We start from the raw sequence: 27,631 nt of genomic DNA on the forward strand, positions 1-27,631 counted from the left end.
TGAAAGTTAATCGGCAGAATTGCCTTCTCTGCCCTGTTTGTAGTAGTGTAGATAAATGTGTAAGTGACTTTTTCGGAAAGGGCTTTGATATTAATTTGTTTCTCTCAATTAGAAAATACAGTAAACATCAGTTACTGAAATGCAGGGGAGCCAAATACTCAAATCAGGCTGAGCCTGGAAAAACTGGGGCCTTTTAACACAAAATTACAGAAATGAAGGAATGGATTCATCTGGAAATTCAATCACAAATGTGGAACAAATACAACTGGCTTTTAATCATATTCCAGGACTTTACTAACATTTAAATAAATTGTTCATTTCTCTTTCCAACACATATAAATTGGAACAGATTATTGCACAATCCCCAAAGTGGATTTATTCCTATTTGGACCCAGATAATAAAAAAACAAGCAGCAGAATACCAGTTTCCTCGGGATTCTTTACACCAATAGATTTCCTGATAAATCCAGTGTAATCGCTGGAATTTCAGAACTTGTGCATAGCCATCAAACAATTCCAGGAATACAAGGATCCGCTTTTGTAGATGACTGGATTTGCCAGTTGCTAAGAATGCTTAGCTGCGAAATCCCAGGATTCAGGCAGATGATGATGGTTCATTTGTCCAGAAATTCAGCAACTTCACTTCATGAAAAGACAGATTGATGGTTGGAATTGTGATATTCACGGCAGTGTGAGACGTTGCTCAGTCCCAGCTAATCAGAGCAAGTTTCTCTGTACAGCAGCAACATGACTATGTTTGAGGTAATTCTGACCAATAAATCATCTCACCTGCTGATTGGACAGAGATGTTATGATGCTTCCTTGAACAGGCCTGAGTTTAGTTTTGATGTGAATCGATGATTAAAGTGACTTATGCCTTTTGATTGCAGCTTATAAACATTGATGGGGGAGTGGAATGAGCCTTTGGTTATTGAAGTTTTCCAGACACAGGAACACTTTAGAAATAACAGACTGGGAGAATTCACACCGTTGATTGCGTTTTGTTGAGTGCAGCTATTTATCACAATAGTACAAACTGTAAGTTTTATTGCTCGAGGGGCTGCAGAGTTGAGATTTCATATGGCAGAGCAGGTTAATGCTGGTGTGAGAGCCAATGTTTCACAATCCACTCCCAATCCCCTGCTCTGCTCTGGTGATGAGAACAGAGTTTGTTGGAGGAACTCAGAGACTGTGGGGTGTAAATCCAAAGGGCCGGTGCAGGGAAAAGGCTGCGACAGGTTGACACCCAGTAAGTAGTGCAGCTGTGGCTGAGCCCTGTGGACTGTCTCAGAGTCTGTATGTGTAACATCAGACAGAAGGAAAGAAGGAGTTAGATGTGCAGTTTTAAAACCATCTGCTGTTTCCACTACACTGTGGAACACAGGAGTCTTGACGGATTTGGGTTGTACAAAACATTTGGGCTGGGAACTGTTCAGATATCGCAGCTGTAGCTTTCTGCAAAAAATGGAAATGAGGAATTAGGTAGGCGATTCAGAATGCTTTCACAATCCCATCTGACCAACAGAAGTTCAAATTCTGAATCAAAACCTTCTCCCACTCAACCCTAAAAGTAGCAACATCCACAGGTCCATGTTAGCCTCCCACACAGACATGGTTTGAAATATTTAGAAAATTGGGCTATTGGACTGTGAAATGAGAGTCACAGTCAATAGGCACAACTATTCCTATCTGGCTGCACTCACCAGACTGTGATCAGAAGTGAGAACCCAGAGATTTATAGTTTATAAATTAATTTCTGCTATTATTGGACCACTTTTGTTCAATTTCTACCAACTGACCCCTTTGCATTTCCTGAACTTTTTCCAATTCCCAAACATTCTTGGAATTTTTTTCTCTTGGGCAGTAGCTGCTCTCTAACTGATTACATTTATATCTCTGAACTCCAACCTAGTAAACTTGAGCTTTATTTAACAGGATTGGGCAGTTTCTCTTGGCCTTTACTTGAGACTCACCTTTGTTGGTGCAAAACTTCCTCCAGCAAATTCCTGCTTTCTGCAGAGATCCTAGTAGCAAGACTGGGAAAAACACTCGCCACCTAAATCACAAACACAATTATATCAGTAACAATCTCAGCTGCTGTTTGAACAGGTAAACGGTCACAACTGAAAGATGATGTTTGAGTAGCTTGGAGTGACCTGCTGTGGGCTGCTAGGAGGACACTGCTGAGATGGTCGATTCCGTGGCCCAATAAAGGATGGAGACCTCCAGACATGCCGAGTAAAACTGGTGATTTTGTTAAGCCCTTTTGCTCTGGCGCTTTTACACAGTTGCTGTCGGAAAGGCTTCAGACCTGGAAAACCAACAACAGAACTCTGTCAGCCCAACTAGCTCACTGCGCACAAAAAGTTACTTTCCGTTTCCAGCTGGTAAGTTGCAAAGCTGAACCTTTGCTGCAGATTTACCTGGAGTTAGTAAGGTGTCCGAGGCTCTTCGGCCCTCCTGGAAGGTGACCGGCAGCTGAGCATCATTGATCCCAGTTCCATGCTTCTGTGCCTGCAATATTGGAGTTGCAGAAGTGGTGTACACAAACGGTGGGACCATTGCCTTGTCTGTAAGGCTGCTACTGTTTATGGAGCAGAACTCATCATCGGATGAGGACATTAGGCAGCTGTCAGAACATGCACCTTCTGGGATATTGGTCTGTGAGGAGATGACAATACCTGTGGAAAGTGGAATGTATGTCAATGCTGCTGCCCTTTGCAATGGCAAGTCAAAGACTTCAGCTGCACTTTGTCGCAGTGTTCAGATCTCCCTACCCCAAATAACAAGTCCAGTCACATACATCCCATACCCATTGCTACACATGCATGACTTTTGCAAACATAAAGTCAATTACATTGTCACAACACTATCTCCTTGGAACAAAAGAGATTGAGAGCTGATTTGATAGAGGTGTACAAGATTATAGCAGGTTGACAGAATCATTACAGAGCAGGAGGCGGCTATTCAGCCCATTGCATCTGCACCAGTTTACTGAATGAGTACCGTTTCCCCACCTTCTCCTCGTAACCCTGCACATTCTTCCTTTACAGATAACAGTCTTATTCCCTTTTGAATGCTTTAATTGAACCCGCCTCCACCACACTCTCAGGCAGTGCATTGCACACCCATAACTGCTTGCTGCAGAAAAACGTTTCTCATACAATTTCTGTTTCTTTTACTAATTACTTTAAATCTGTGCTCTCTTGTTCCCGATTCCTTCACCAGTGAGAACAGTTTCTCCCTATCTACTCTGTCCAGACCCCTTAAGATTTTGAACACCTCCATCAAATCTCCTCCCAACCTTCTCTTCTCTTAAGGAAAACAGTTGTGGCTTCTCCAATCTATCTACGTGGGTGGCACAGTGGCTAGCACTGTGCCTGACAGCGCCAGGGACACGGGTTTGATTCCTGGCTTGGTGACTGTCTGTGTGGAGTTTGCACATTCTCCCCGTGTCTGTGTGGGTTTCCTCCAGATGCTCCGGTTTCCTCCCACAGTCTGAAAGATGTGGTTAGGTTTATAACTAAAGCATAATTTCTCTACTTCAATTCCTCTCAGAATAAATTATAATATTCTACTGGCTTTCCTAATTGCTGCACCTGCGTACTAACCTTTGGTGATTTGTGCAGTAGGATACCCAGATCCCTCTGCACTCGGCAATCTCTCACCACTTAGATAAAACACTTCTTTATTATTCTTCCTGTCAAAATGGACAATTTCTCATGTTACCACAACTCCATTTGCCAGATTTTTGCTCACTTACTGAGTCAACTATATCCCTTAGTAGCCTCCTTATGTCCTCTTTACAACTTACTTCTCTGTGTATCTTTGTCATCAGCAAATTTAGCAACCAGATCTTTGGTCCCTTCCTTCAAGTGATTGATATAAACTGTGAAAAGTAGAACAACACATTCTCCTTGAACTGCTGGACCCCAGAACCCCCTGCCAAGGAACTGGGGTACTGAAAGCCTAGCCTGCGTTCACCATGCCACTCGATGCCCTATCAATCTACAATGTTGGAAAGCTCAGGAACCTTCCCCAGTGCTTTCAGAGCTCAGGATCTATCCCCAGTGTTTCTGGAATCTCAGAAGTCAGCTCGTATTTTCAGGTTTTGGTCTTTTCTCAAAATACAGCTATTCTGAGGCAGCCGAGCTCTATCCGATCTCCAGTACAAAGCCAGAGAAATTGAGGTCGCTCTCAGGTCATTGAGATATGGTGATTCACATTCATGGACTGACTGAAGCTACATTAACTATGGTAAAAACTTACAGGGAGCAGTGTGGTTGTTGAAGTGTGCAGGCACCTGAGCCACAGTGTTTCGCCGGTTTGCACTGCTTAAAATGTGCAAAGAATTCTGGACCTTCCCCATCACATGTTCTTCCACGTCCTGCTCCTGCCTCATCTCTTCATTGATAGCAGTCTCAAGTAAGCTGCTGCGAGAGATTGATTGATTTCCAATCAGAACATTGACAGATGCATCCACTGGGTGAATCACTGGCTGCTTATTCAGTGAATAGAAAAGAAAAGGAACTTTAGTGGTTTCTCTTTTGAAATCAGTTACTTCATACAATCTAAAAAAAATGTAAGGTGGAGCAAGAGGTATTCCAGAATTCAGCTACCAATTTTTTTTAAAATGCAGTTTTTTTTAGATAATTAACAAGATTTTAGCACGATATTTAACCCTGAAATGTGTGAGTGATACACTTTGGAAAGAGTAATTTGACAAGAAAATACTCAATGAACGATAGGACACTAGGAAGTTCTGTGGAACAAAGGGACCTTGGTGTGTTTGTCCACAGATCTCTGAAAGCGGAAGGGCATGTTAGTAGGGTGGTGAAAAAGGCACATGGGACACTTGCCTTTATCAAACAATGTATAGATTACAAAAGCAGGGAAGTTACGTTGGAGTTGTATAGAACTTTGGTGAGGTCACAGCTGGAGCACTGTGTGCAGTTCTGGTTGCCACATTATTGGGAAGGCTATAAAAACAAACAGAGGATAACAAAGAGAGAAATAAGGAAGGAGAGGATCAAATATGAAGGTAGGCTAGCCAGTAACATTAGGAATGATAGTAAAAGTTTCTTTAAATACATTAAAAACAAACGGGAGGCAAAAGTAGACATTGGGCCGCTCCAAAATGACGCTGGTAATCTAGTGATGGGAGACAAGGAAATAGCTGAGGAACTTAATAAGTACTTTGCATCAGTCTTCACAGTAGAAGACATGAGTAATATCCCAACAATTCAGGAAAGTCAGGGGGCAGAGTTGAATATGGTTGCCATCACAAAGGAGAAAGTGCTAGAGAAACTAAAAGGTCTGAAAATTGATAAATCTCCGGGCCCAGATGGGCTACATCCTAGAGTTCTAAAGGAGATAGCTGAAGAAATAGTGGAGGCGTTAGTTATGATCTTTCAAAAGTCACTGGAGTCAGGGAAAGTCCCAGAGGATTGGAAAATCGCTGTTGTAACCCCACTGTTCAAGAAGGGAACAAGAAAAAAGATGGAAAATTATAGGCCAATTAGCCTAACCTCAGTTGTTGGCAAAATTCTAGAATCCATCGTTAAGGATGAGATTTCTAAATTCTTGGAAGTGCAGGGTCGGATTAAGACAAGTCAGCATGGATTTAGTAAGGGGAGGTCGTGCCTGACAAACCTGTTAGAGTTCTTTGAAGAGATAACAAATAGGTTAGACCAAGGAGAGCCAATGGATGTTATCTATCTTGACTTCCAAAAGGCCTTTGACAAGGTGCCTCACGGGAGACTGCTGAGTAAAATAAGGGCCCATGGTATTCGAGGCAAGGTACTAACATGGATTGACGATTGGCTGTCAGACAGAAGGCAGAGAGTTGGGATAAAAGGTTCTTTCTCAGAATGGCAACCGGTGACAAGTGGTGTCCCGCAGGGTTCAGTGTTGGGGCCACAGCTGTTCTCTTTATATATTAACGATCTAGATGACGGGACTGGGAGCATTCTGGCCAAGTTTGCCGATGATACAAAGATAGGTGGAGGGGCAGGTAGTATTGAGGAGGTGGGGAGGCTGCAGAAAGATTTAGACAGTTTAGGAGAGTGGTCCAAGAAGTGGCTGATGAAATTCAACGTGGGCAAGTGCGAGGTTGTACACTTTGGAAAAAAGAATAGAGGCATGGACTATTTTCTAAACGGTGACAAAATTCATAATGCTAAAGTGCAAAGGGACTTGGGAGTCCTAGTCCAGGATTCTCTAAAGGTAAACTTGCAGGTTGAGTCCGTAATTAAGAAAGCAAATGTAATGTTGTCATTTATCTCAAGAGGCTTGGAATACAAAAGCAGGGATGTACTTCTGAGGCTTTATAAAGCACTGGTTAGGCCCCATTTGGAGTACTGTGAGCAATTTTGGGCCCCACACCTCAGGAAGGACATACTGGCACTGGAGCGGGTCCAGCGGAGATTCACACGGATGATCCCAGGAATGGTAGGCCTGACATACGATGAACGTCTGAGGATCGTGGGATTATATTCATTGGAGTTTAGGAGGTTGAGGGGAGATCTGATAGAAACTTACAAGATAATGAACGGCTTAGATAGGATGGACGTAGGGAAGTTGTTTCCATTAACAGGGGAGACTAGGACGCGGGGGCACAGCCTTAGAATAAAAGGGAGTCACTTTAGAACAGAGATGAGGAGAAATTTCTTCAGCCAGAGAGTGGTGGGTCTGTGGAATTCATTGCCACAGAGGGCTGTGGAGGCCGAGACGTTGAGCGTCTTCAAGACAGAAATTGATAAATTCTTGATTTCTCGAGGAATTAAGGGCTATGGGGAGAGAGCGGGTAAATGGAGTTGAAATCAACCATGATTGAATGGTGGAGTGGACTCGATGGGCCGAATGGCCTTACTTCCGCTCCTATGTCTTATGGTCTTATGGTCTTATTATCGGATGGATGTGATTGCACTGGAGGGGATGCAGTGGAGATTCACCAGGATGCTGCCTGGGATGGAATACTTGAGTTATGAAGGGAGGTTGGATTGGGTTGTTGGAGCAGAGAAGACTGAGGGGCGACCTAATCGAGGTGTACAAGATTATGAGGGATATGGACAGAGTGGATAAGGAGCAGCTGTTCCCCTTAGTTGTAGGGTCAGTCACGAGGGGGCATAGGTTCAGGGTGAGTGGCAGGAAGTTTGGGGGGGTGGGGAGGGGATGGGATGTGAGGAAAAACTTTTTTTTACCCAGAGGGTGGTGACAGTCCGGAATGTGCTGCCTGGGAGGGTGGCAGAGGCGGATTGCCTCACATCCTTTAAAAAGTATCTGGATGAGCACTTGGCACATCATAACATTCAGGGTTATGGATGGCAGATGGGATTAGGTGGGAGTTCAGGTGTTTCTCAGGTGCGGACTCGATGGACCGAAGGGCCTCTTCTGCACTGTATGATTCTATGAAGATTAAATCACTGCAGGTAACAAATATAAACCATTACTCCATTTAAATACATTCTCAGACTAACCTGGAAAGAACAGGCAATGTCACATTCCAAGTCCCTGTGAAGCATGGGTATGGAGAGAGGTTCGATTTGTACATGAGGGATCATAAATTCCACTTCAGTAGCCTCTTGAGACACCTAAAAATCAATAAATCATAAAAACATGAAATGTGCATGGCAACCCTCAATGAAACAAATATAGAGAAAGTACAGACCTTGGCTAATGTTCTGGAGACATAGGTTCAAATTCCTCACAGCCGCAGGTGGCATTTCAGTTCAATTAATAAATCTGGAATATAAAAATGCTAGTCTCTGTAATGTACTTGTGACAACTATCTAAGGGAGGAGCAGGACTGACAGCTGAATGTTCCAGGGTACAGATGCTATTGGAAAGTTAGAACAGGAGGTAAGAGAGGAGGAGTCGCGTTTTTAATTAGGGAGAACATCACAAAGAACAAAGAACAGTACAGCACAGGAAACAGGCCCTTCGGCCCTCCAAGCCTGTGCCGCTCCTTGGTCCAACTAGACCAATCGTTTGAATCCCTCCATTCCCAGGCTGTTCATGTGACTATCCAGGTAAGTCTTAAACGATGTCAGCGTGTCTGCCTCCACCACCCTACTTGGCAGCGCATTCCAGGCCCCCACCACTCTCTGTGTAAAAAACATCCCTCTAATATCCGAGTTATACTTCACCCCTCTCACCTTGAGCCTGTGACCCCTCGTGATCGTCACCTCCGACCTGGGAAAAAGCTTCCCACTGTTCACCCTATCTATACCCTTCATAATCTTGTACACCTCTATTAGCTCTCCCCTCATTCTCCGTCTTTCCAGGGAGAACAAGCCCAGTTTACCCAATCTCTCCTCGTAGATAAGACCCTCCATACCAGGCAACATCCTGGTAAACCTTCTCTGCACTCTCTCCAACGCCTCCACGTCCTTCTGGTAGTACGGTGACCAGAACTGGACGCAGTACTCCAAATGTGGCCTAACCAGCGTTCTATACAGCTGCATCATCAGACTCCAGCTTTTATACTCTATACCCCGTCCTATAAAGGCAAGCATACCATATGCCTTCTTCACCATCTTCAAGGATTTGTGGACTTGTACGCCTAGGTCCCTCTGTGTTTCTATACTCTTGATGGCTCTGCCATTTATTGTATAACTCCTCCCTACATTATTTCTTCCAAAATGCATCATTTCGCATTTATCCGGATTAAATTCCATCTGCCACCTCTCCGCCCAATTTTCCAGCCTATCTATATCCTGCTGTATTGCCCGACAATGCTCTTCGCTATCCGCAAGTCCAGCCATCTTTGTGTCATCCGCAAACTTGCTGATGACACCAGTTACTCCTTCTTCCAAATCATTTATATATATCACAAATAGCAGAGGCCCCAGTACAGAGCCCTGCAGAACACCACTGGTCACAAACCTCCAGACGGAAAAAGACCCTTCGACCACTACCCTCTGTCTCCTATGGCCAAGCCAGTTCTCCACCCATCTAGCCACTTCTCCTTGTATCCCATGAGCCTTAACCTTCTTAGCCAACCTGCCACGTGGGACTTTGTCAAATGCCTTACTGAAATCCATATAGACGACATCCACGGCCCTTCCTTCATCAACCGTTTTTGTCAGTTCCTCAAAAAACTCCACCAAATCTGTAAGGCATGACCTCCCTCTTACAAAACCATGCTGTCTGTCACTAATGAGATTGTTCCATTCTAAATGCACATACATCCTGTCTCTAAGAATCCTCTCCAACAACTTCCCTACCACGGACGTCAAGCTCACCTGCCTATAATTTCCTGGTTATCCCTGCTACCCTTCTTAAACAATGGGACCACATTCGCTATCCTCCAATTCTCAGGGACCTCACCTGTGTCCAAAGAAGCGACAAAGATTTCCATCAGAGGCCCAGCAATTTAATCTCTCGTCTCCCTGAGCAGTCTAGGATAGATGCCATCAGGCCCTGGGGCTTTGTCAGTTTTAATGTTCCCTAAAAAACCTAACACTTCCTCCCTTGTAATGGAGATTTTCTCTAACAGGTCAACACCTCCGTCCAAGACACTCCCGGTTAGCACGCCCCTCTCCTTCGTGAATACCGATGCAAAGTATTCATTTAGGAGCTATACAAGACCCTCGTCAGACCCCACTTGGAGTACTGTGCTCAGTTCTGGTCGCCTCATTAGAGGAAGGATGGGGAAAAGATTGAAAGGGTGCAGAGGAGATTTATAAGGATGTTGCCTGATTGAGTGACATGCCTTATGAGGATAGGCTGAGGGAGCTCGGTCTTTTCTCCTTGGAGAGACGCAGGATGAGAGGAGACCTAATAGAGGTATATAAGATGTTGAGAGGCATAGATCGGGTGGACTCTCAGAGGCTTTTTCCCAGGGTGGAAATGGCTGCTACGAGGGGACACAGGTTTAAGGTGCTGGGGGGTAGGTACAGGGGAAATGTTAGGGGGAAGTTTTTCACACAGAGAGTGGTGGGCGAGTGGAATCGGCTGCCGTCAGTGGTGGTGGAGGAAAACTCAATAGGGTCTTTTAAGAGAGTCCTGGATGAGTATATGGGACTTAATAGGATGGAGGGTTATAGGTAGGCCTGAAAGGTAGGGATATGTTCGGCACAACTTGTGGGGCCGAAGGGCCTGTTTTGTGCTGTAGTTTTCTATGTTTCTATCTCCACTATTCCCTTGGGTTCTAAGCATAATTCCCCTCCTTTGTCCCTGAGAGTTCCGATTTTCTCCCTGACAACTCTTTTGTTCCTAATGTATGAATAGAATGCCATAGGATTCTCCTTAATCCTGCCTGCCAAGAACATCTCGTGACCTCTTTTTGCCCTTCTAACTCCCCGTTTGAGTTCTTTCCTACTCTCTCTGTATTCCTCCAGAGCTCCATCTGTTTTCAGTTGCCTGGACTTAACGTACGCCTCCCTTTTCATTTTAATCAGATCCTCAATTTCCCTGGTTATCCACGGCTCTCGAATCCTACCTTTCCTATCTTTCCTTTTTATAGGCACATGCCTATCCTGCAGCCTTATCAATTGTCCCTTAAAAGACTCCCACATGCCAGACGTGGACTTACCCTCGAACATCCTCTCCCAATCAACATCCACCAATTCCTGCCTAATTCGGCTATAGTTAGCCTTCCCCCAATTTAGCACCCTGCCCGTAGGACAGCACTCATCCTTGTCCATTACTATCCTAAAGTTAACAGAGTTGTGGTCACTATTTGCCACATGTTCCCCTACCGAAACTTTGACGACCTGACCGGGCTCATCTCCCAGATCTAGACCCCTTCTCTAGTCGGGCTATCTACATACTGTTCCAAAGAACCTTCCAGTATGCATTTTACAAATTCCTCCCCGTCCAGAACCCCAGCTCTAAGCACTTTCCAGTCTATACCAGGGAAATTAAAGTCCCCCACTACAACAACCCTATTTTTTCTGCACCTATCCAGAATCTCCTGGCATATCCTTTCCTCCACTTCCCATGGGCTGTTGGGTGGTCTGTAGTACACCCCCAGCATAGTAACTGCACCCTTCCTGTTTCTGAGTTCCACCCACAGTGACTCAGTACATGACCCCTCCAAGTTGTCTACCCTCTGCACCGCGGTAATATGCTCCCTGACTAATTTCGCTACTCCCCCACCTTTTTTAGCCCCTCCTCTGTCTCGCCTAAAACACTTATACCCCGGAATATTCAGCTGCCAGTCCTGTCCTTCTTTTAACCAAGTCTCCGTCACCACAACCACATCCAAATTCCGCGTAAGCATGAAGGCCCTAAGTTCATCCGTCTTACCCGTTACACTCCTCGCATTGAAGCAGATGCACTCCAGACCTCCAGGCTCACTCAGGTCATCCTCCTCCAGAGTGCTCCTCTTCTTAGCGAGCCTTGCCCTGGCCCCCAGCTCAACCCCAGCCTCAGTACTTACTGACCTACTGTTTTGTTCCCCACCCCCGTGCCACACTAGTTTAAATCCTGCCGAAACACTCTAGCAAAACTCCCAGCCAGGATATTTGCTCCCTTCCAGATAAGGTGTAACCCATCCTTTCTGTACAGTTGCCATCCTGACTTGAAGACTTCCCAGTTATCTATGAATTTAAAACCCTCCCTCTTGCACCAGTCCTTTAGCCATGCGTTCAACTGTAGAATCTCCCTGTTCCGAGCCTCACTTGCACTAGACACCGGGAGCAGTCCAGAGATTGCTACCCTGGAGGCCTTACTTTTTAGCTGAGCACCCATCTCCCTGAAGTTCTCTCATATGACCCTCCTGCTCTTCCTACCCACATCGTTTTCACCAATGTGTATAATTACGTCCGTTTGACTACCTTCCTTTTTTAATATGCCTCCTACCCTCTCGGAAACATCCAGCACCCTGGCACCAGGATGGTGTCCAGCCGGGGTGCTGGACACAGCTGTAGTGAGAGGGGATATATCTGAGGGTTTGCCCACTGAGTCTATATAGAACATAGAAAAACTACAGCACAAACGAGCCCTTCGGCCCACAAGTTGCGCCGGTCATGTCCCTACCCACCTAGGCTTATATATAGGCTTACCTATAACCCTCAATCCTATTAAGTCCCATGTACTCATCCAGAAGTCTCTTAAAAGACCCTATCGAGTTTGCCTCCACCACCACTGATGGCAGCCGATTCCGCTCACCCACCACCCTCTGAGTGAATAACTTACCCCTGACATCTCCTCTGTACCTACTCCCCAGCACCTTACACCTGTGTCCTCTCGTAGCAACCATTTCAGCCCTGGGAAAAAGCCTCCGAGAATCCACCCGATCTATACCTCTCAACATCTTGTACACTTCTATCAGGTCACCTCTCATCCTTCGTCTCTCCAAGGAGAAAAGACCGAGCTCCCTCAACCTATCCTCATAAGGCATGCCAACCAATCCAGGCAACATTCTTGTAAATCTTCTCTGCACCCTTTCAATCATTTCCACATCCCTCCTGTAATGAGGCGACCAGAACTGAGCACAGTACACTAAGTGGGGTCTGACGAGTGTCTTAAAAGCTGCATCATTATCTCCCGACTCCTAAACTCAATCCCTCGATTGATGAAGGCCAGCACACCAGATGCCTTCTTAACCACCTCCTCTACCTGCGAGGCCGATTAAGAGTCCTATGGACCCGGACCCCAAGGTCTTTCTGATCCTCTACACTGCTAAGAGTCTTACCCTTGATATTATACTCCTTCATCCCATTTGACCTGCCAAAATGGACCACTACACATTTATCTGGGTTGAAGTCCATCTGCCACTTCTCCGCCCAGTCTTGCATCCTATCTATGTCACGCTGCAGCTTCTGACATCCCTCCAAACTATCCACAACACCACCAACCTTCGTGTCGTCGGCAAACTTACCAACCCATCCCTCCACTTCCTCATCCAGGTCATTTATAAAAATGATAAACAGCAAGGGTCCCAGAACAGATCCCTGGGGCACTCCACTGGTGACCGACCTCCATTCAGAAAAAGACCCATCTACAACCACTCTCTGCCTTCTCCAGGCAAGCCAGTTCTGGATCCACAAGGCAACAGCCCCTTGGATCCCATGCCCTCTCACTTTCTCGAGAAGTCTTGCATGGGGGACCTTATCGAACACGTTGCTGAAGTCCATGTAAACCACATCTACCGCTTTTCCTTCGTCAATGTGTTTAGTCACATTTTCAAAGAACTCCACCAGGCTCGTAAGGCACGATTTGCCTTTGACAAAGCCGTGCTGACTACTTTTGAGCATACTAAACTTCTCTAAATGTTCATAAATCCTGTCCCTCAGGATCTTCTCCATCAACTTACCAACCACTGAGGTTAGACTCACCGGTCGGTAATTTCCTGGGCTATCCCTATTCCCTTTCTTGAATATAGGAACCACATCCGCAATCCTCCAGAACCTCTCCCGTCTCCATCGACGAAGCAAAGATCATTGCCAGAGGCTCTGCAATCTCTTCCCTCGCCTCCCACAGTAACCTGGGGTACATCCCATCCGGTCCCGGCGACTTATCTATCTTGATGCTATTCAAAATTTCCAACACATCCTCTTTCTTAATGTCCACATACTCAATCTTTTCAGTCCTCCGCAATCCTGCAGTACAACCACCCAGGTCTTTTTCCACCGTGAATACCGAGGTAAAGTATTCATTAAGCACCTCTGCTATTTCTTCCGGTTCTGTACAGACTTTCTCACCTTCACATTTTATAGGTCCTATTCCTTCACATCACATCCTTTTACTCTTCACATATTTATAGAACGCCTTAGGGTTCTCCTTAATCTTACCTGCCAAGGCCTTCTCGTGACCCCTTCTGGCTCTCCTAATTTCCTTCTTAAGTCCCTTCCTACAAGCCGTATACTCATCTAGATCCCCATCATCGCCTTGCTCTCTGAACCTTTTGTACGCTTTCCTTTTCTTTTTGACTAGGTTCAGCAGAGTTTTCGTGCACCACGGTTCCCGTAACCTACCAAAACCTCCCTGTCTCATCGGAACGTTGTCATGCAGAACTCCAGACAAACATTCCTTGAAAATCTGCCACTTTACTTCGGTACTTTCCTTCGGGAATACCTCCTTCCAATTTATGCCTGGGTATATGGGTATGTGGGTATATGGCTATATGGGTAGAACTAAGAAATAAGAAGAGGGAGATCACTTTGATGGGATTGTACTATAGGCACCCAAATAGTCAGCGGGAAACTGAGGAGCAAATATGTAAGGAGATCACAGATAGCTGCAAAAGAAAATAGGGTGGTAATAGTCAGGGACTTTAACTTTCTCAACATTGACTGGGACAGCCATAGCATTAGGGGTTTGGATGGAGAGAAATTTGCTGAGTGTATTCAGGAGGAATTTCTCATTCAGTATGTGGATGGCCCGACTAGAGAGGGGGCAAAACATGACCTCCTCTTGGGAAATAAGGAAGGGCAGGTTACTTTGGGACCAGTGACCATAATTCCATTAGTTTTAAGATAGCTATGGAGAATGATAGATCTGGCCCAAAAGTTAAAATTCTAAATTGGGGCAAGACCAATTTTGATGGTATTCGACAGGAATTTCCAGAAGTTGATTGGGGGAACCTGTTGGCAGGCAAAGGAACGTCTGGTAATGAAGAGGTTTTCAAAAGTGTGTTAACCAGGGTTCAGGGTAAGCACATTCCTTTTAGAGTGAAGGGTAAGGCTGGTAGAAGTAGGAAACCCTGGATAATTTGAGATATTGAGGCCCTGGTCAAAAAGGCGCCAGCACATGGCATGCATAGGCAGCTGGGATCAAAGAACGAACAAAGAACAAAGAATAATACAGCACAGGAACAGGTCCTTCGGCCTTCCAAGCCTGCACCGATCATGTGTTCCTAACTAGACCATCCGTTTGTATCCCTCTATTCCCAGTCTGTTCATGTGGCTATCTAGATAAGTCTTAAATGATCCTCGCGTGTCTGCCTCAACTACCTTGCTTGTTAGCGCATTCCAGGCCCCCACCACCCTCTGTGTAAAATACGTCCCCCACATATCTATATTGAACCTTGCCCCCCTTACCTTGAACTTGTGACCCCTTGGGTTTGTCATTTCTGACCTGGGAAAAAGCTTCCAACTGTTCACCCTATCTATGCCCTTCATAATTTTATAAACCTCTATCAGATCGCCCCTCAACCTCCGTCTTTCCAGGGAGAACAACCCTAGTTTACTCAATCTCACCTCATAGCTAATACCCTCCATACCAGGCAACATCCTGGTAAACCTTTTCTGCACTCTCTCCAAAGCCTCCACGTCCTTCTGGTAGTGTGGCAACCAGAACTGGACGCAGTATTCCAAATGTGGCCTAACCAACATCATATGCCAACTTTTATACTCTATGCCCCGTCCAATAAAGGCAAGCATGCCATATGCCTTCTTCACCACCTTTTCCACCTGTGCTGCCACCTTTAAGGATCTGTGGACTTGCACACCCAGGTCCCTCTGTGTGTCTATACTTCTGATGGTTCTGCCATTTATTATATAGCTCCCCACTGCATTAGATCTACCAAAATGCATCACTTCGCATTTATCTGGATTAAATTCCATCGGCCATTTCTCCGCCCAATGTTCCAGCCTATCTATATCCTGCTGTATTCTCTGACAATGTTCATCACTATCCGCAACTCCAGCAATCTTTGTGTCGTCCGCAAACTTACTAATCAGACCAGCTACATCTTCTTCCAAATCATTTATATATATCACACACAGCAGAGGTCCCAGTACAGAGCCCTGCGGAACACCATTAGTCACAGACCTCCAATCAGAAAAAGACCCCTCCACTGCTACCCTCTGTCTGCTATGGCCAAGCCAGTTCTGTACCCATCGAGCTAGTTCACCTTTTATCCCGTGAGATTTAACCTTTTGCACCAGCCTGCCATGAGGGACCTTGTCAAATGCTTTACTAAAATCCATGTAGACGACACCCACAGCCCTTCCCTCGTCAATCGTTTTTGTCACCTCCTCAAAAAACTCAACCAAATTTGTGAGGCATGACCTCCCTCGTACAAAACCATGTTGTCTATCGCTAATGAAATTATTCAGTTCTTAATGCGTATAGATCCTATCTCTAAGAATCTTCTCCAACAATTTCCCTACCACGGACGTTAAGCTCACCGGCCTATAATTACCCGGGTTATCCTTGCTACCCTTCTTAAATAACGGGACCACATTTGCTTTCCTCCAATCCTCTGGCACCTCACCTGTGTCCAATGAAGAAACAAAGATTTCTGTTAGAGGCCCAGCAATTTCATCTCTTGTCTCTCTCTCAGTAATCTAGGACAGATGCCATCTGGCCCTGGGGATTTGTCTACCTTAATGTTTCCTAAAATACCTAACACTTCCTCCCTTGTAATTGCGATTTGTTCTAACAGGTCTACACATCCCTCTCAGACACTACCAATCAACGTGTCCGCCTCCTTTGTGAACACTGATGCAAAGTATTCATTTAGGATCTCACCGACATCCTTGGGTTGTAAGCATAATTCCCCTCCTTTGTTCTAGAGAGGTCTGACTCTTTCTCTGACAACCCTCTTGTTCCTAACGTATGTATAAAATGCGTTGGGATTCTCCTTAATCCTGTCTGCCAAGGACATTTCGTGACCCCTTTTTGCCCTTCTAACTCCCTGTTTGAGTTCTTTTCTACTTTCTCTATATTCCTTCAGTGCTTCATCTGTTTTTAGCTGCCTGGACCTTATGTATGCCTCTTTTTTCTTTTTGATTAGACCCACAATTTCTCTGGTTATCCACGGCTCTCGAATCCTACCTTTCCTGTCCTTCCTTTTTACAGGCACATGCCTGTCTTGCACTCCCATCAACTGCTCCTTAAAAGACCCCCACATGCCAGATGTGGATTTACCCTCGAACAGCCTCTCCCAATCAACAGCCACCAAATCCTGCCTAATCCGGCTGTAGTTAGCCTTCCCCCAATTCAGCACCTTACCCATAGGACAACACTCATCCTTTTCCATGACTATCTGAAAGTTTACAAATTGTGGTCACTGTTCGCCACATGTTCCCCCACTGAAACTTTGATGACCTGACCAGGCTCACTCCCCAGTACTAGGTCCAGTATAGCCCCCTCTCTAGTTGGACTATCAACATATTGTTCCAAAGAACCTTCCTGGACACATTTTACAAATTCCTCCCCGTCCAGCCCCCCAGCCCCAAGGGATTTCGAGTCTATATGAGGGAAATTAAAGTCTCCCACTACAACAACCCTATTTTTTCTGCACCTGTCCAGAATCTCCTTCCATATCCGTTCCTCAACTTCCCGTGGGCTGTTGGGAGGCCTGTAGTATACCCCCAGCATAGTGACTGCGCCCTTCCTGTTTCTGAGCTCTACCCACAGTGTCTCGTTACATGATCCTTCTAAATTGTCCACCCTCTGTACCGCTGTAATATGCTCCCTAACCAGCATTGCTACTCCCCCACCTCCCCTAGCCCCTTCTCTGTCTCACCTAAAACACTTATACTCCGGAATATTCAGCTGCCAGTCCTGTCCTTCTTTTAACCAAGTCTCTGTCACTGCAACCACATCCAAGTTCCGCGCATGCACTAAGGCTCTAAGTTCATCTGTCTTGCCCATTACGCTCCTTGCAAGTTGGTCCCTTGAAGAGTATAGAGGTTGTCGGAGTAGTGAAGAGAGAAATCAGGAGGGCAAAAAGATGACATGGGATTGCTTTGGCAGATAAGGCAAAGGAGAATCCAAAGAGCTCCTACAAATACATAAAGGGCAAAAGAGTAACTCAGGAGAGAATAGGGCCCATAAGGATCAACAAGGTCATTTATGTGCAGATCCACAAGAGATGGGTGAGATCCTAAGTGAATTTTTTACTTTTCTGTTGAGAAAGGTATGGACGTTAGGAAACTTGGGGAAATAAATGGTGATGTTTTGAGGAGTGTACATATAACAGAGAAGGAGGTGCTTGTAAAGCACATCAAGGTGGATAAATCCCTGGGACCTGATGAAGTGTATCCCAGGACATTGTGGGAGGCTAGGGAGGAAATTTTGAGTCCCCTCGCAGAGATATTTGAATTATCGACAACCACAGCTGAAGATTGGAGAGTGGCAAATATTGTGCCTTTGTTTAAGAAGGGCTGTAGGAAAAAGCCTGGGAACTACAGACCGGTGAGCCTCACATCTGTAGTGGGTAAGTTGTTAGAAGAGATTTTGAGAGAAGATTTTGAGAGACAGAATCTACAAGTATTTAGAGATGCAAGGACTGATTAGGGACAGTCAGCATAGCTTTATGAGTGGAAAATCATGTCCACAAATTTGATTGAGTTTTTAGAAGGGATAACCAAGGTGGTAGATGAGGGCAGTGCAGTTGAAGTTGTCTACACGGACTTTAACAAGGCCTTTGACAAGGTACCGCATTGTAGGTTGTTGCATAAGGTTAAATCTCACAGGATCCAGGGTAGCCAAATGGATACAAAATTGGCTTGATGACAGAAGACAGAGGGTGGTTGTTTTTCAAACTGGAGGCCTGTGACCAGCAGTGTGCTTCAGGGATCGGTGCTGGGTCCACTGTTATTTGTCATTTATATTAATGATTTGGATGAGAATTTAGGAGGCATGGTTAGCAATTTTGCAGGTGACACCAAGATTGGTGGCATAGTGGACAGTGAAGAAGGTTATCGAGGATTGCAACAGGATCTTGATCAATTGGGCCAGTGGGCTGATGAATAGCAGATGGAGTTTAATTTAGATAAATGTGAAGTGATGCATTTTGGCAGGACTTACTCAGTTAATGGTGGGGCATTGGGAGAGTTACAGAACAAAGAGATCTCGGGGTACATGTTCACAGCTCCTTGAAAGTGGAGTTACAGGGTGGTGAAGAAGGCATTCAGCATGCTTGGTTTCATTGGTCAGAACACTGAATACAGGAGTTGGGACGTCTTGTTGAAGTTGTACAAGACATCAGGAAGGCCATGCTTGGAATACTGTGTACAATTCTGGTCACCCTTATATAGAATGGATATTATTAAACTGGAAAGAGTGCAGAAAAGATTTATTAGGATGCTAACGGGTCTTGGTTTGAGTTCTAAGGTGGTCTGGATAGACTGGGACTTTTTTCTCTGGAGTGTAGGAGGCTTAGGGATGATCTTATAGAGGTCTATAAAATAATGAGGGGCATAGATCAGCTAGATAGTCAACATCTTTTCCCAAAGGTAGGGGAGTCTAAAACTAGAGGGCATAGGTTTAAGGTGAGAGGGAAGAGATACAAAAGGGTCCAGAGAGGCAGTTTTGTCACACAGAGGGTGGCGAGTGTCTGGAACAAGCTGCCAGAGGTAGTAGTAGAGGCAGGTACAATTTTGTCTTTTAAAAAGCGTTTAGACAGTTACGTGGGTAAGATGGGTATAGAGGGATATGGGCCAAATGCAGGCAATTAGGACTAGCTTAGTGGTTAAAACCTGAGCATGGTCAAGTTGGGCCGATGAGCCTGTTTCCATGTTGTAAACCTCTATGACTCTACGACTGATTGTCATAAAGATTCATCTTGTTCAGTAATGCCTTTTAAGGAAGTAAATCTGTTGTCTGTACCCAGTCTAACCTACATGTGACTCCAGAGCCAAAGTAACATGGCTTTTAATTGTCATCTGAAATTTGCAAAGGCAATTAGGGATGGGTAACACACACCAGCCTTGCTACTGATGCCAACATCCCATGAAAATATAAGGAAAGAAAAAATGTTAGAAAATAAAAAGTCACCAATAATTCCCCAGAAATGCACTGCAGTTTACATTTAATTCCACCTAATGCCATCCATAATGAATACTATTTACAACTCACCCCTGCTTGCATGTGTTCGTGGGCTGTTTTGGAAATTTGATATTGTGATGAAGTCTGATGGTTTACGGTCTGGTTATTTCTGCGCTCTTTAACTCTTTCCAGAAGAAGGTAGTAGATTGCAGAAAAGTGATTGTAACTGCTGTTCTGTAATGACTGCAAAATAAAAAATCCATATTACTGTTGGAATGAAGTGACACAAGGGTCCAAAATTCCAGCAACCACCTCTGTAGCTAAAAGCTAGACAACACAAGATATTTGAAATTATGTATTTAGTAGCACATCAATTCTGGAATTACAGAATATTGAAACACTGCCAGTGTTTTAAAAGTAATTTAAATTATGGAAAGTTATCTTTAATAAATTTGTTCTGCTTTGATGTCTAACATTGAAGGAAAGGGTTTTCAATTTTTTACAATTTCCTTCATTTGCATATACAGAGGTGTAAATATAAAGCACATTACGGCCCTAAAGATTGGCTCAAGATCCTATTATCACACATGGTGCTTTTACCTCAATGGTCTTCTGTCTGTCAATACCCAGGTTGTGCATGAGGCCAAGGACCTGCTGGTTGTAATTGCCAAGATTTGAGTTGTAGTCTTTGAGGGAGTAGGTCGGTGGTTCCTGTGCCAACATCCAGCGGTGCTGTTTAATCTGTGAGACTGTAATTCGCTTCCCAGGATCCACCATCAACATTCGCCGAATTAAGCTTTCACATTCTGTTGGAGCAAATCATCAGTTTTAGTCAAGATTAAGTTCAAACTCTACATAAACTTCACATTTTAGGAGACAAATTTGGTATTAATCTGATGGATATTTAACATAAATAAAAAGGTATGACTTCGAAATGGTGAATGTGCAGAGACTAAATGTACCTTCAGATAAGAAGAATGGGATTCGGAAACGGCCCTCTATCACCCTCTGCCTCAGAATCGGTAATGTTGGCCCATCAAATGGCAGGGATCCACAAACTAGAACGTACAGGACCACTCCCAAACTCTGTTGGAAGAAAAGGACATTTGTCATTTCTTTATCTGTTCCAGATCAAAGATGTCCCAAGTCTGTGAGCAAGTTCCTGTCGTGTTACATACCCAGATATCAATGTTGGGACCTTCATATTCTTTTCCTTCAAAAACTTCAGGTGCTGCATAGGGTGGGCTTCCACACCAAGTCGATAATGATTCACCGTGCTTATAAAAATTTCCAAAACCAAAATCTGTGAAAGAAGAGGGAAATGACTCACCCAACAGAATAAACGTTGCTGTGTCTCTTCAATGTCACTTCGAGCTTGCACAAAACACATATTAACTTCAGAGGCTGCAAAGAATCTTTTAACTATGAACTTTATCACTTAGAAGCACAAGGGCAACATCGACCTGGAAACACCACAACCTGCAAGTTCCCCTCCAAGCCATGCACAATTCTGACTTGGAAATATATCACAGTTCCTTCACTGTGGCTGGGTCAAAATGCTGAAACTTCCAGCTTATCAGCACTGTGGGTGTACCTCAGGGACTGCAGCGCTTCAAGATGGTGGATTACCATCACCTTCTCGAGGGAAATTAGAGAAGTGTAACAAATGCTGGCCTTGCCAGTATTAATCACATCTCCTGAAAGAATAATAAAAGAAGATGATAGGCAGAGTTTTGCAACCCTTTCTGCTGGCAGGATATTGTATTCCCACCAGACTAGAACGTGCAGGACCACTCACAAACACTGTTGGAAGAGAAGGACATGTGTCATTTCTTCACCTGCACCAGAATCAAAGATGTCCCCATTCCCCCCTCCCACCCACACCCTTGACAGCCCTCCAGCACCCCGCCTGCCTTCCGCACCCGACAGCCCTCCAGCACCCCGCCTGCCTTCCGCACCCGACAGCCCTCCAGCACCCCGCCTGCCTTCCGCACCCGACAGCCCTCCAGCACCCCGCCTGCCTTCCGCACCCGACAGCCCTCCAGCACCCCGCCTGCCTTCCGCACCTCCGACAGCCCTCCAGCACCCCGCCTGCCTTCCGCACCCGACAGCCCTCCAGCACCCCGCCTGCCTTCCGCACCCGACAGCCCTCCAGCACCCCGCCTGCCTTCCGCACCCGACAGCCCTCCAGCACCCTGTTTGTGATTTATATAAACGATCTAGAAGAAGGTGTAACTGGGGTGATCAGTAAGTTTGCGGACGACACGAAAATAGCTGGACTTGCAGATAGTGAGGAGCATTGTCAGAGGCTACAGAAGGATATAGATAGGCTGGAAATTTGGGCAAAGAAATGGCAGATGGAGTTCAATCCTGATAAATGCGAAGTGATGCATTTTGGTAGAACCAACGTAGGGAGGAGCTATACGATAAATGGCAGAACCATAAAGGGTGTAGATACGCAGAGGGACCTGGGTGTGCAAGTCCACAGATCCCTGAAGGTGACGTCACAGGTGGAGAAGGTGGTGAAGAAGGCATATGGCATGCTTGCCTTTATAGGACGGGGCATAGAGTATAAAAGTTGGGGTCTGATGTTGCAGTTGTATAGAACGTTGGTTCAGCCGCATTTGGAATACTGCGTCCAGTTCTGGTCGCCACACTACCAGAAGGACGTGGAGGCTTTAGAGAGAGTGCAGAGGAGGTTTACCAGGATGTTGCCTGGTATGGAAGGGCTTAGTTACAAGTAGAGATTGGGTAAACTGGGGTTGTTCTCACTGGAAAGACGGAGGATGAGGGGTGACCTAATAGAGGTGTATAAAATTATGAAAGGCATAGATAGGGTGAACGGTGGGAAGCTTTTCCCCAGGTCGGTGGTGACGTTCACCAGGGGTCATAGGTTCAAGGTGACGGGGGCGGGGGAGGTTTAACACGGATATCAGAAGGACGTATTTTACACAGAGGGTGGTGGGGGCCTGGAATGCGCTGCCGGGCAAGGTGGTGGAGGCGGACACACTGGGAACGTTTAAGACTTATCTAGACAGCTATATGAACGGAGTGGGAATGGAGGGATACAAAAGAATGGTCTAGTTTGGACCAGGGAGCGGCGCGGGCTTGGAGGGCCGAAGGGCCTGTTCCTGTGCTGTATTGTTCTTTGTTCACCCCGCCTGCCTTCCACACCTGACAGCCCTCCAACACCCCGCCTGCCTTCTGCACCCGACAGCCCTTCAGCACCCCGCCTGCCTTCCGCACCCGACAACCTCCAGCACCCCGCCTGCCTTCCGCACCCCTGACGGCCCTTCAGCACCCCACCTGCCTTCCGCACCCGACAGCCCTCCACCTGCCTTCCATACCCGCAGCCCCCCACCTGCCTTCTGCACCCCGACAGCCCTCCAGCACCCCACCTGCCTTCCGCACCCCTGACGGCCCTTCAGCACCCTGCCTGCTTTCCACACCCGCAGCCCCCTACCTGCCTTCTGCACCCCGACAGCCCTCCAGCACCCTTGCCTGTCGCCCCTGCACCTTCTGTGCAGAGGGCCTTGTCTATCATTTAGTGAGGCAGTAATGACATTGAGCAGCAGAGCTTGGAGCCTCTTTCTCCGGCTTTATCCTCCAGTTAGAAGTGCAGCCCAGGAACAAGCTGGTCCTCAAACTGGATCACAACAGAATAGTACATATGAAAAAGCAATAGGCCTGAGGATTGGGAGAGTTTAAAATTCAGCAAAGGAGGACCAAGGGATTGATTGAGAAGGGAAAAAATAAAGTATGAAAGTGAACATAAAAACTGACTAAAAGTTTCTATAGATATGTAAAGAGAAAAAGATTGTCAAAAACAAATGTAGGTCCCTTACAGTCAGAAACACGAGAATTCATAACGGGGAATAAATAAATGGCCGAGGAATTAAATTCGTACTTTGCTTCAGTCTTCACAAAGGAAGGCAAGAATAATGTGCCAGAAGTGCTGAGAGAAACATGTTTTAGTGAGAGGCTGAAGGAAATCAGCATTAGTAGAGAAATGGTTTTGGGGAAATTGATGGGATTGAAAGTGGATAAATCTCCAGGTCCTGATAATCTTCATCCCAGAGTACTTAAGGAAGTGGATCTGGAAATAATACATTCATTGGTGGTTATTTTCCAAAAGTCTTTGGACTCTGGAATAGTTCCTACAGATTGGAGGGTAGCTAATGTAAGCCCGCTATTCAAAAAGGGAGGTAGAGAGAACACAGGGAATGATAGACCAGTGAGCCTAATGTCGGTACTGGGGAAGTTGCTAGAGTCCATTATCAAGGACTTCAAAACTCGGCATTTGGAAGGCAGTGGTATAATCAGACAGTCAGCGTGGATTTACAAAAGGGAAATCATGCTTGACGAATCTATTGGAATTTTTTGAGGATGTAACTAGTAAAGTTGACTGAGGAAAAGAGTGGATGTGGTTTATTTAGACTTTTAGAAGGCTTTCGACAAGATCTCACATAACAGAAAGTTAAAGCACATGTGATTGTAGGTAATGTCTCGAGAAAACTGGTTAGCAGCTAGGAAGCAAAGAGTTGGCATAATGGTTCTTTTCCTGAATGGCAGTCAGTGACTAGTGGGGTTCTGCAGGGATCAGTGCTAGGACCCCAGCTGTTCTCATTATTTAAAGTAAAGTTTATTTATTAGTTACAAGTAGGCCTACATTAACACTGCAATGAGGTTACTGTGAAAATCCCCTAGTTGCCACACTCTGGCGCCTGTTCGGGTACACTGAAGGAGAATTTAGGTGTTAGGATGCACCTAAACAGATCATCTTTTGGACTGTGGGAGGAAACCGGAGCACCGGAGGAAACCCACACAGACAGGGGGACAACGTGCAAACTCCACACAGACAGTATGACCCAAGTGGGTATCGAACCTGGGTCTCTGGCGCTGTGAGGCAGCAGTGCTACCCACGGTGCCACAGTGCTGCCGCGCCCCATTATCAATGATTCGGAAGAGGGAATTAAGACCATAAGACATAGGAGCGGAAGTAAGGCCATTCGGCCCATCGAGTCCACTCCACCATTCAATCATGGTTGATTTCAACTCCATTTACCCGCTCTCTCCCCATAGCCCTTAATTCCTCGAGAAATCAAGAATTTATCAATTTCTGTCTTGAAGACGCTCAACGTCTCGGCCTCCACAGCCCTCTGTGGCAATGAATTCCACAGACCCACCACTCTCTGGCTGAAGAAATTTCTCCTCATCTCTGTTCTAAAGTGACTCCCTTTTATTCTAAGGCTGTGCCCCCGCGTCCTAGTCTCCCCTGTTAATGGAAACAACTTCCCTACGTCCATCCTATCTAAGCCGTTCATTATCTTGTAAGTTTCTATCAGATCTCCCCTCAACCTCCTAAACTCCAATGAATATAATCCCACGATCCTCAGACGTTCATCGTATGTCAGGCCTACCATTCCTGGGATCATCCGTGTGAATCTCCGCTGGACCCGCTCCAGTGCCAGTATGTCCTTCCTGAGGTGTGGGGCCCAAAATTGCTCACAGTACTCCAAATGGGGCCTAACCAGTGCTTTATAAAGCCTCAGAAGTACATCCCTGCTTTTGTATTCCAAGCCTCTTGAGATAAATGACAACATTACATTTGCTTTCTTAATTACGGACTCAACCTGCAAGTTTACCTTTAGAGAATCCTGGACTAGGACTCCCAAGTCCCTTTGCACTTTAGCATTATGAATTTTGTCACCGTTTAGAAAATAGTCCATGCCTCTATTCTTTTTTCCAAAGTGTACAACCTCGCACTTGCCCACGTTGAATTTCATCAGCCACTTCTTGGACCACTCTCCTAAACTGTCTAAATCTTTCTGCAGCCTCCCCACCTCCTCAATACTACCTGCCCCTCCACCTATCTTTGTATCATCGGCAAACTTGGCCAGAATGCTCCCAGTCCCGTCATCTAGATCGTTAATATATAAAGAGAACAGCTGTGGCCCCAACACTGAACCCTGCGGGACACCACTTGTCACCGGTTGCCATTCTGAGAAAGAACCTTTTATCCCAACTCTCTGCCTTCTGTCTGAATGCATTATTTCCAAATTTGCAGATGATACAAAGTTGGGTGGGAGGGTGAGCTGTGAGGAGGATGCAGAGATGCTTCAGCGTGATTGGGACAGGCTGAGTGTGTGGACATGTGCATGGCAGATGCAGTATAATGTGGGATAAATGTGAGGTTCTCCACTTTGGTAGCAATAATAGGAAGACAGATTATTACTTGAATGGGTGTAAATTGAGAGAGTTAGATATTCAATGAGACCTTGGAGTCCTCGTGCATCAGTCGCTGAAAGTAAGCGCGCAGGTACAGCAGGGAGTAAAGAAGGCAAATGGTATGTTGGCCTTCATAGCGAGAGGATTTGAGTATAGGAATAGGGATGTTTTGCTGCAATTGTATAGGACATTGGTGAGGCCACACCTGGAGTATTGTGTGTAGTTTTGGTGTCCTTATCTGAGGATGTCCTTGCTATAGAGGGAGTACAGCGAAGGTTTACCAGGCTGATTCCTGATGGAAGGTCTGTCATATGAGGAAAGACTAAGTCGGTTAGGATTATATTCACTTGAGTTTAGAAGAGTGAGGGGGGATCTCACAGAAACTTATAAAATGCAAACAGGGTTAGACAAGGTAGATTCAGAAAGAATGTTCCAAATGGTGGGAGAGCCCAAAATTAGAGGTCATAGTTTGAAAATAAGGAGTAAACTTTTTAGAACTGAGGTGAGGAAAAATTTCTTCACCCAGAAGTTGGTGAATGTGCGGAATTCACTACCACAGAATGTAGTTGAGGCCAAAACATAGAAACATAGAAACCCTACAGTGCAGAAGGAGGCCATTCGGCCCATCGAGTCTGCACCGACCACAATCCCACCCAGGCCCTACCCCCTTATCACTACATATTTACCCGCTAATCCCTCTAACCTACACATCCCAGGACTCTAAGGGGCAATTTTTAACCTGGCCAATCAACCTAACCCGCACATCTTTGGACTGTGGGAGGAAACCGGAGCACCCGGAGGAAACCCACGCAGACACGAGGAGAATGTGCAAACTCCACACAGACAGTGACCCGAGCCGGGAATCGAACCCAGGACCCTGGAGCTGTGAAGCAGCAGTGCTAACCACTGTGCTACCGTGCCGCCAAAACGTTGTCTGATTTCAAGAAGAAATTAGATATAGCTCTTGGGGCTAGAGGGATCAAGGGATATGGGAGGAAGGCGGGATCAGGATATTGAATTCGGTGATCAGCCATGATTAATATGAATGGCGGAGCAGGCTCGAAGGGCGAATGGCCTCCTCTTGCTTCCAGTTTCTATGTTCCTATGTAAAAGGGAATAAAAACTTGTTCAACATATTCATTGCTCTCCTCAGAATGAAGTGCAGAAGTAACTGGCATTGACATGATAGAACCTACTGAGTTTGACAGAACCTGGCTTTTACCTGCAATCTTAATGTTCATGTTATCATCAAGCAGCAGATTCTCACTCTTCAAATCCCGGTGAACTATGTGGTGATTGTGACAATATTCCACAGCCATCAGAATCTGCCAGAATTTGGCCCGGGCTTCACTCTCACTCAATGGGCCCTTTGTGGACAGGTAATCTGTAGATGACACAAGAGGTGGTTACTGCTGTTCACCTTTCACAGCAGATAGAAATCAACTTTCAACCGATTGCAAAATACTTGCAAAGAGGGAAAGCAAACTCACCAAACATCTCACCATTCTGTGCAAACTCTGTCACAATATACAGCATGTCTTTCGTTTCCATCACCTGTGCAATGAGAAAAATAGATTATCAAGGATATTAAACTTTTTAAATTTGACTGTTGAGTACTGCTAAATGCACAAAACTTTCCAGTTTAACTTTGTTAGTAGGCCAAGCTGAGTTCTAATTCATGAAATCTCTTCAAAAATCACATTTTTATGATGATAGTGTTCCTGCATCAGGA

The 27,631-nt window shown here is 45.5% G+C and overlaps 2 protein-coding genes across 4 annotated transcripts in view; both read right to left on the reverse strand.

Annotated features, from left to right (window-relative positions):
* Window positions 1-27,631, reverse strand: part of u2af1 (U2 small nuclear RNA auxiliary factor 1) — a 288,331-nt gene that overhangs the window by 251,902 nt on the left and 8,798 nt on the right. The window lies entirely within an intron of this gene.
* Window positions 251-27,475, reverse strand: sik1 (salt-inducible kinase 1). Of its 3 annotated transcripts, none has more exons than XM_078233094.1 (12): window positions 27,390-27,475; window positions 27,122-27,283; window positions 20,850-20,974; window positions 20,634-20,757; window positions 20,272-20,477; window positions 19,762-19,914; window positions 7,479-7,592; window positions 4,270-4,498; window positions 2,424-2,681; window positions 2,157-2,311; window positions 1,974-2,056; window positions 251-1,455 (listed from the first exon to the last, which is right to left on the reverse strand). In XM_078233094.1, exons 1-12 carry the CDS (start codon window positions 27,448-27,450, stop codon window positions 1,077-1,079), a joined length of 2,049 nt encoding a protein of 682 aa, XP_078089220.1. In that variant the 5' UTR covers window positions 27,451-27,475; the 3' UTR covers window positions 251-1,076. The 3 variants fall into 3 exon arrangements, with proteins under 3 accessions (XP_078089220.1, XP_078089219.1, XP_078089221.1); XM_078233093.1 differs by having other exon boundaries at window positions 257-1,455; window positions 4,270-4,501; XM_078233095.1 differs by lacking the exon at window positions 19,762-19,914 and having other exon boundaries at window positions 257-1,455; window positions 4,270-4,501.

The sequence above is a fragment of the Mustelus asterias genome, chromosome 17 (genome assembly GCF_964213995.1).
Source record: "Mustelus asterias chromosome 17, sMusAst1.hap1.1, whole genome shotgun sequence".
Taxonomy (NCBI): Eukaryota; Metazoa; Chordata; class Chondrichthyes; order Carcharhiniformes; family Triakidae; genus Mustelus; species Mustelus asterias.